At 39.2% G+C, this 9,681-nt stretch overlaps 1 protein-coding gene across 1 annotated transcript; it reads right to left on the reverse strand.

Moving 5' to 3' along the window:
* Positions 1–1,182: 1,182 nt before the first annotated feature.
* On the reverse strand, positions 1,183–9,000 carry LOC102803162 (15-hydroxyprostaglandin dehydrogenase [NAD(+)]-like). Its single transcript, XM_085500884.1, has 7 exons — positions 8,843–9,000; positions 3,505–3,631; positions 3,304–3,410; positions 2,840–2,936; positions 1,830–1,906; positions 1,562–1,719; positions 1,183–1,475 (listed from the first exon to the last, which is right to left on the reverse strand). Exons 1-7 carry the CDS (start codon positions 8,933–8,935, stop codon positions 1,316–1,318), a joined length of 819 nt encoding a protein of 272 aa, XP_085357010.1. The 5' UTR covers positions 8,936–9,000; the 3' UTR covers positions 1,183–1,315.
* Positions 9,001–9,681: the final 681 nt, after the last annotated feature.

Below are 9,681 nucleotides of genomic sequence, written 5' to 3' on the forward strand. Positions count from 1 at the left end.
CACAGGATTGTGGAACCGAAATTCGAACTAGAGAGGAAGTAACTCGCTATTTTTCATACAGACCTGTGCTGAACTGTAGCCTCTCCTGTCTTCAAACAATGCGTTTTTTTTAAAATTTGTATGGTAATGTTGTTGGACTTTCAATTAATTTTACTGGGAAGTTTGTTTTATTATTTTCCATATCGCAGTGGGAAAATATGCATTTATCTTGTCTACTTAATAACAAGTTTTGGTTGACTTTAAACCAGTTTTAGAAGACATTTTAAGTGTGTGGTGACAGTTGCGACAGCCATGCCCCATTCTGAGGTCCTAAAATTAAGTCTCTAGCTGAAAGATTAAATCCCAGTAACAGAATATAACTCAACATGACATTCATACATTAACAATTCATTACACAGACACAAAATAAATGTTGAAGTCCTCCATTTAATGGAGGACACCTTATACGCGCTTTAAGGAATATTTACACATAACGGATTACAGCTTTCATTCAAATTCAGATAAATAATTGTAATCCAAGAGCTAAACTTGACCCATATTGCACACGCCTTTAAATTTAAGTAACCCAATAATATTAAAGTGCCTGTGAAATGGCTGATATTTTCTCGCCTAAAATCTTTCATTGTACATCAATATTATTAATTGTTATGTTTCTGAGCATAAAATACTTTTTTAAAGTGAAAAAAATGCGTTTCAAACAAAATCTACAGCAATTTTATTTTTGTGTATTTTAAAACGAGGCACATTTCTTGTACAGTTTTATCATCTTTGACTAAATATCCAGTTATGTACTTGTTCGTCGAGGAAGAATAAACCATAATGAACACATAATATCAAGTTTGTCGCATAGAATTGAATTAGATCCGAAATATGTCTTTTCTGGCGTAGCTGGCCACCGTGATCGTTACCGTCACCGGTGCACGTTTGTACACTGTCGCTGGACCCCGGCACTGGATAACAAGCGAGTTGGTAAGAAGTTAGAAAGGACTAAAACGGGGTTGGTCTGGACTACACAATACAACACCATTTGTGAGTTAGTCAACTGAAATTATGACGGACATTTTTAGTTATTTTCATAAAACAGCTACATAGTCGCACAATGTTAAAAACACTTTGATGTTTACCGCAGTTGCGCGTCTTTCCTACTATACTGTCTATGATTCTAAGTAATCCACAAGTTCATTGCAATTATACTAGCAATTTTATTCGAAATTATAATTCAGACAAAGAAATTCGAAAGCGTACCACGTGACGACAACCGTACTTTTAAACACTGGATGCATCCACCACAACGTTGCCGCAACGTGACGAGATATCATTGTTTTATTTTCTGTAACACTTTATTTCTTAAAATGTCATTGACGTCCGGGAACCCTATGTCTGTCATGTCACCACCTGGCAGGGTCAGGTACACTTTCCCGTTTGTTGAGTCGTCTTCCAAACACTTTATGACTACGTTTACAACGTCAGTAATGCTGAGAAAAAATGAAAAGTTATTTAAAAAAATCCACCAGGCAACGAATGTGTGAATATAGCAACAATGTGCGCGAGGGAACCCCACCTTGCTTCGGGTCTGTCTTTTTTTTCTGCTTTTGTTTTTATCATTTGTTCTGTATATCTTGTACCAGTAAATGCCACACTCCTTTCCAATGACGTCATCACCATAATAGGACATACTGCCACGACCCGAATATTATTATCCACAACGTTTGGTTCTTCCTATATTTACAAAATATAAACACATAAAGCATAATCTGATAAAATGTACTGATAATTCTGCAATTTAAGAAGATTTCCTGGCACGCTGGTGGTGGTATGACGTAACTTACAGCCACGCTTCGAGAAAATCCTATGACGCCATGCTTACTGGCTGCGTAAGTTGGTAAAAACTTATTTGGCTTAAGACCTGCAATTTGAATTAAAACGAAATTTAGTAATTTTCAAGGTTGGATGTGATTGGAGTTCCAAAACGATTACTACGCATGGAACTCACAAATACTGTATACTGTATAAATACTATGAGGTTATTACGAGGATACCTCAAAGTATGCACGAAGACAGTCTGAGTACAGGGGGATGCGACGGCGCACTGTCTGAGTGCATACTTTGAGGTATCCTCGTGATAACATTATTATTATACATCTTTTCCCTCCAAAGACACCTGCATCACGGGAATGCCGAAATCCAAAAAAATTAGAACAGAATCAGCGAACTTCTTTGTGTGGAGTCCGGTCAAACCCTGGTGGCAGCCATGTTTGTTTTTATTATTAGAGGACGCGTACGCGCGTAATTATTCCATATTTGAAATTCGCATTTCCTTATATGGTAGAATGAAAATACCCCGTAAAATACTGCAAAATTACGGCACGCTGTATAATAATGAGTAATACTGTGCGGTGCTTCAACTGTGGTTCTTCAGTGTTTCATCGACATCCCCTGAGTGGTATACATCGATTAGTGAACGTGTAACATAATCTCTTAACAACTAATACTGAAATGCTTAATGACCAAATACTTAGTAATACAAAATGGTTGTATTCCTTTCTTTTAAGTAGCGCCATCCAGCGACGAAGAGCTTCAATTGTGTCAAAATGACGTACATGGGTTTTTGTCGTCTTTCGCAATTTAGATTCTAATAAATCTCTTTTTTATTGAGTTATCAGGTGCGAATCCGGGAAAGAGTGGTCAGTGGGTTAGCTAGGATCCCCTAAATTATGAAGATGTGATTTTATGTCATCCCTTTGGACGACTATAGATAATGTAGGCAGTGAACGATTAACGTCACAAAAGCCAGTCCCCGTTAGAGGGCGCAATTTTATATGGATGGTGTATTGATCACCGTTGCTTGAAGAAACATTTATAACAGTTCCTCCAAAGCCGCCGTGCTGGGTTCCCATAAACTCCAAGCCAAGATATGTGCCTTCGATGACAGCAAACTGAAATGAAATAAACGATATTGTTTCAGTTGCACCGCCATGCAATCTGGGGGAGTGTAAACTGTATGACGTCTTTCATCAACAATCCGCATGTGACAACTTCTTAGTTATTTTTCAAGAATGATAATAATGATATCTCGTGTCGTGTATCGTATACAAAGCATCTTTGTTTACCATGCCCTCTTACACCGTTGTTTATTTTATCTCAGGCGAAATATACTGTGGATCACGAGCATGAACCAAAGGTTTAGTTTAAATCTATATAGTTTCCATAATTATATAAAAACTAGTAACAAATAAAATATTATAAATAATTTACAGAACGACACAAGTGCAATACGACGTGATGGCAATATCGAGTACGTACCAGATTAACGTGCATCATCGTTTGCCATTCTAGCTCATTAACAATTCCGGCGTTATTACATACAATATCAATTCGATCATAGCACTCCTTAGTTTTCTTGAAAGCATCTAAAACCCAAATATGAAAAACAAATTTGATATTCTACGTGAAACAAACACATTACCGAAAATACTGAGTGAAAATATAGTGTGACAAACTCACCTCGCAGCGACGTCTTCGATGTGACGTCACAATGTATGAACAGCGTCCTTCCATGACCAAATTGTGTTTTAAAATATTGAGTCGTCTCTTCTCCGAGATCTTTATTGACATCTATTATGCAGACACCCTGATTAAACCAGACAGATATGTTAACTTGTAATGCCTCATGAGGTCATGACCCTGACAGGCAATCAATTCGCGCATTATAGATAAACAATTTCTAATGTTCTACCTTCATGTAGAATCTTCATACAGGATTTACGTCAATAGCTCGTCAATATATGTAATGACATCTTTCTCGCATATGATTTCGCTTGTCTACTACGTAACTGGACAGACAAGGTCTAGCTCGTCTGATTTGATCCTGCATCGTAGAATTCTGTTTTTGAAGTTAAAATCTAAATCAAATTTACATGGCGGAAAAGAGTTCTTTGGAAATAAACCTAAAACAAGCCGTAACTATTTGACAGCAGCGCAGTTCAGTATTTTGACTATTTTACGGAAACGCCGGGGAGGGATAATATAAAGCTTTTTTTCAAGGTAAATCTGTTAAAACCAGGGGATTGCATCAATATGATGTTATTAATGATGTCATACGCCACGAGTAGAAGGGAATAGTCTTCTATTTCATGAATGAATTATAATGGCACAAGTAGAAGTGACCAATCTAATAGTACTGCAGCTTTGTCATACACCATGAACAGAGGGTACCAGTCTACTATTGTAGCTACGGTATCATGGGACATGAGTAGAAGATGCAGTCTACTGTGGTAGCTTTGACTTCACAGGTCACGAAGAGAAGGTATCACTCTATTATTATGGTTATGGTGCCATATGTTACGAGTATACGGTACTAGTCTATTGTTGTAGACTATATTGTCATAGAGGGTGTCATCATCCCTTACTTTATGTTTTTGTTATAACTGTCATAAAGTTGATTGACAGGTCATACTTGTTTTCAACTCTGGAAGACAGTGGGTTCTACCAGGGGTGGTTGTAATTTACATAACAAAGGGTGTTTACAACTTTGGAAGGAGAATTGGAATCTACCAGGTGTGTTGTTATTTGAATAACAAAGGATGTTTATGATCTACTGAGTTGCCTATGTGACACAGCTGCTAGCAAGACCACATTATGATTGGCTCATGTGGAAACCCAGGTGGTGTCACTGCCTATAAATTGGACAGACTAAAGACAGTTTGGGTCGATAATTTCAACTTGCTTTACTGTGTGTTCTGTTACGATACGATATTACAGGCTACAACCATCATTCTGTGAGACTTGTATGAACTGCTCTGCGATCTCCTGCTTTCAGTGGTGCCCTCCAGAATACCAGCATTCCTCTGCAAGCAAGACTCCTGTATTTCTCCGTTGTTGTGTCGCAGAAGCCATTGACTGTCGTCCAATAATACATCCTGGAACTGTGAGTTATCACCAATGCACACTTCCCTAAGCAATACCCTATTTTAGTGACTTTATTCATTGTATTTTTCTGTGCTTTATTTCTTGTAATTATTTTGAGAGGTATTAAAGCCAGGAGCTTTAACTCGATATTTTGGCGTATGTGTATTTCATTTCCAGTACTATCGTCTTGTCTACCTCATACTAGCAGTGAAAGAACCCCCTGTCCAGTGTGAGTTCTGTGGGTGGCCCTCTCAATTTCGATAATCAGCCTTACACTGTGACAGAGGGTAGTACTCCCCGGGGGTCACTCTATATTAAAACCTTGCACCATGTGCGTTCTCGCTAAAAAAAATAATAGGCCCCTAGGGCTGGCAGCACATTGGCAAACCATACTCCCTATTGCGGACGCAATGTAAATTTGTACCCCCTAGAGCAGACATATTGAAGAAAAAAACACCCCCCATTTCAGACACGTATTGAGAACATCCTACCCCATATTGCGAGCATTCTCTGCCGTTTTTTTTTTTTTTGCAATCAAGTGGAGTGTAATCAACTCAAACAAGTTACTATGTATGCAACTCCTGTTGGTGTCATTCGTTGTTTGATGAAGTATGTCTGAAACAAGGTCTGACACGTACGTGTCTTGTTAGCGAAACAAACCATTTACTAACTAAAATCCCGTTATTTTCGGCAAATGTTTTATGTTATTGTATACACTACTGAAAGCTAAATATATTAGTCAAGTTCCCACCGACAGTTGCAATTTTGTACGTGTAAGTAAGTACCTTGTTTTGCTAATTACAGATTTGTGATTATCTGTAATTAGCGAAACAAGCCATATACGTATTAAATATTATTTTCGGCAAATATTTTGTAAATATTGAGCATATAAAACCCATATTCACTGAATACAGTTCAATTGTTATTATGTGTGTTATCCTGTTTCGTTTTGTTTCTTATTACAATAAGTCTTCTCCGTATGCTCGTGTTGGAAGTGGCGGGCAAGTCCCAGTGGGAAAGTTAACGCGGACGTTTGCGGCCTAGTCGGGGCCGGGCTATGGGTCCGCCAATTCGGGGCCTAGGGCGGTGTATGAGAGTGGTTGTTGCGAGAGAGGGCCTACAGCGGGCGCAGCAACCCTGTGAGTTTATTTCTAGAGGCCTATTGCAGACATTAGCATTTTAAAAGAGGCCTATTTGCCTCCCGCGCGGGCCCGCTCTGGAAGGTGAAAAACGCCCAGCTTTCCCGCTAAATTTGGAACGCACATGGGGTAGTAACAGCATATAGAGTGAACTCCCACCCGGGGTAGTACTGTTGTAGACTATCGAAATGAGCGACCGAACTAGCAGACGACATATTGGAAATCACACGATCAGGTGACGAGTGACGTCATCCCCGGGCACTAGTTGATGTGTAGTCTCCCTAGAGAACTAGTAATTTCCCTGGCGCTACTATGGTAATTTAGCAGATAACACGTGATCCCGTTTTGACCAATTACAGTACAGTATTACAGTATTACATGTAACGAGTGATGTTATAAATTGTCATGGAGGGCAGTACTATTGTTGACTATATTGTCATGGAGGGCAGTACTATTGTAGACTGTATTGTCATGGAGGGCAGTACTATTGTAGACTATATTGTCATGGAGGGCAGTACTATTGTAGTCTATATTGTCATGGAGGGCAGTACTATTGTAGATTATACTGTCATGGAGGGCAGTACTATTGTAGACTATATTGTCATGGAGGGCAGTACTATTGTAGATTATACTGTCATGGAGGGCAGTACTATTGTTGACTATATTGTCATGGAGGGCAGTACTATTGTAGACTATATTGTCATGGAGGGCAGTACTATTGTAGATTATACTGTCATGGAGGGCAGTACTATTGTTGACTATATTGTCATGGAGGGCAGTACTATTGTAGATTATACTGTCATGGAGGGCAGTACTATTGTAGACTGTATTGTCATGGAGGGCAGTACTATTGTAGACTGTATTGTCATGGAGGGCAGTACTATTGTAGACTGTATTGTCATGGAGGGCAGTACTATTGTAGACTGTATTGTCATGGAGGGCAGTACTATTGTAGACTATATTGTCATGGAGGGCAGTACTATTGTAGATTATACTGTCATGGAGGGCAGTACTATTGTAGACTATATTGTCATGGAGGGCAGTACTATTGTAGATTATACTGTCATGGAGGGCAGTACTATTGTTGACTATATTGTCATGGAGGGCAGTACTATTGTAGACTATATTGTCATGGAGGGCAGTACTATTGTAGATTATACTGTCATGGAGGGCAGTACTATTGTTGACTATATTGTCATGGAGGGCAGTACTATTGTAGATTATACTGTCATGGAGGGCAGTACTATTGTAGACTATATTGTCATGGAGGGCAGTACTATTGTAGATTATACTGTCATGGAGGGCAGTACTATTGTAGACTATATTGTCATGGAGGGCAGTACTATTGTAGATTATACTGTCATGGAGGGCAGTACTATTGTTGACTATATTGTCATGGAGGGCAGTACTATTGTAGACTATATTGTCATGGAGGGCAGTACTATTGTAGATTATACTGTCATGGAGGGCAGTACTATTGTTGACTATATTGTCATGGAGGGCAGTACTATTGTAGACTATATTGTCATGGAGGGCAGTACTATTGTAGATTATACTGTCATGGAGGGCAGTACTATTGTTGACTATATTGTCATGGAGGGCAGTACTATTGTAGACTATATTGTCATGGAGGGCAGTACTATTGTAGATTATACTGTCATGGAGGGCAGTACTATTGTTGACTATATTGTCATGGAGGGCAGTACTATTGTAGATTATACTGTCATGGAGGGCAGTACTATTGTAGACTATATTGTCATGGAGGGCAGTACTATTGTAGACTGTATTGTCATGGAGGGCAGTACTATTGTAGACTGTATTGTCATGGAGGGCAGTACTATTGTAGACTGTATTGTCATGGAGGGCAGTACTATTGTAGACTATATTGTCATGGAGGGCAGTACTATTGTAGACTATATTGTCATGGAGGGCAGTACTATTGTAGATTATACTGTCATGGAGGGCAGTACTATTGTAGACTATATTGTCATGGAGGGCAGTACTATTGTAGACTATATTGTCATGGAGGGCAGTACTATTGTAGACTATATTGTCATGGAGGGCAGTACTATTGTAGATTATACTGTCATGGAGGGCAGTACTATTGTAGACTATATTGTCATGGAGGGCAGTACTATTGTAGATTATACTGTCATGGAGGGCAGTACTATTGTTGACTATATTGTCATGGAGGGCAGTACTATTGTAGATTATACTGTCATGGAGGGCAGTACTATTGTTGACTATATTGTCATGGAGGGCAGTACTATTGTAGATTATACTGTCATGAAGGGCAGTACTATTGTTGACTATATTGTCATGGAGGGCAGTACTATTGTAGATTATACTGTCATGGAGGGCAGTACTATTGTAGACTATATTGTCATGGAGGGCAGTACTATTGTAGACTGTATTGTCATGGAGGGCAGTACTATTGTAGACTGTATTGTCATGGAGGGCAGTACTGTTGTAGACTATATTGTCATGGAGGGCAGTACTATTGTAGACTATATTGTCATAGAGGGCAGTACTTTCGTAGTTATCACGAGTAGAATGCATCAGTCTACTGTTGTAGCCATGGTAACACATTTTACTAAATCGAATGTACTAGTGTAATAGGCCATGGAGCTAAAAAGATCTTTTTTTAGCTCCATGAATAGGCCAACGCTGATCCGTCTTAACGAAACCTATGTCTATCCACGGTTACTAGAAGAACTTCTAGTAACCGTGGTCTATCTAACTGTAACTTCAGTGGTAACACGGTCACTAGTAACTGCGGTGGTACACGTACTCACCTTTATGCCGTTCATTAGAAGCCTTTCCGCGATTCCCCGACCGATGCCTTCAGCGCCTCCAGTTATAAGTCCAACCTTCTCGCTGTATTCCATTATACAACCGAACTATACTGACTGTGAGTACGCATGTAGGTCAATGTGTTATTACGTGTACATACTGCGCCATCAGGGGGTGTCAACAAATAGAAAATACCCGTATTCTACATATACGTATCAATGGTTCAAAGGTCATGTTGAATAGTGTACGCTGGCGAGCCCGCCGTAGCATGGAGATAAAAACAGATCCATGACCGTAGGGACATCTGTTACGTGCTCAATATGTTTACCTATAGTCTTTCATTTGCATATACTTTTAAACGATATACATTTTTCGGTCGGCGTTTTTTTTTCTTTTTTGTTGTCTATTTTATTTTCATTTTTTTGAGAGAGACAGTTTTTAGATGTTGTGTTGTGGGCAGTTGCAGTGAAACGTATAACCATAGTGTATGTATTCACACGTTTCTAATCGATCCAAAGGTGCGACATCACTTAACCTTAGATTCATTCAACTGTTTTCGTCCATAAAAAAACGACTAGGTTTAAAGAGAAACGCCGACAACGTAAACCTGGCGCAACACTTTTGAAAGAAATAGATTCTGGATCAGCCCATGATCACCGAGGCGGATTTCAGAAGAGAGAGAGACGTCCGGCAAGTGTTTCAAATGAGTTGACTTTTTTGGATCGTGATTAGCAATAATTTTGACAGTGACACGAAAACGAAGCGTCGACAAACAGGAAATTACACAGCCCTTACACACTGCTAATTGTTTTCATTTTCGAAGGCTAAAAGTTTCTGAATT

The sequence above is a fragment of the Saccoglossus kowalevskii genome, chromosome 6 (genome assembly GCF_978046115.1).
Source record: "Saccoglossus kowalevskii chromosome 6, keSacKowa6.1, whole genome shotgun sequence".
NCBI lineage: Eukaryota > Metazoa > Hemichordata > Enteropneusta > Harrimaniidae > Saccoglossus > Saccoglossus kowalevskii.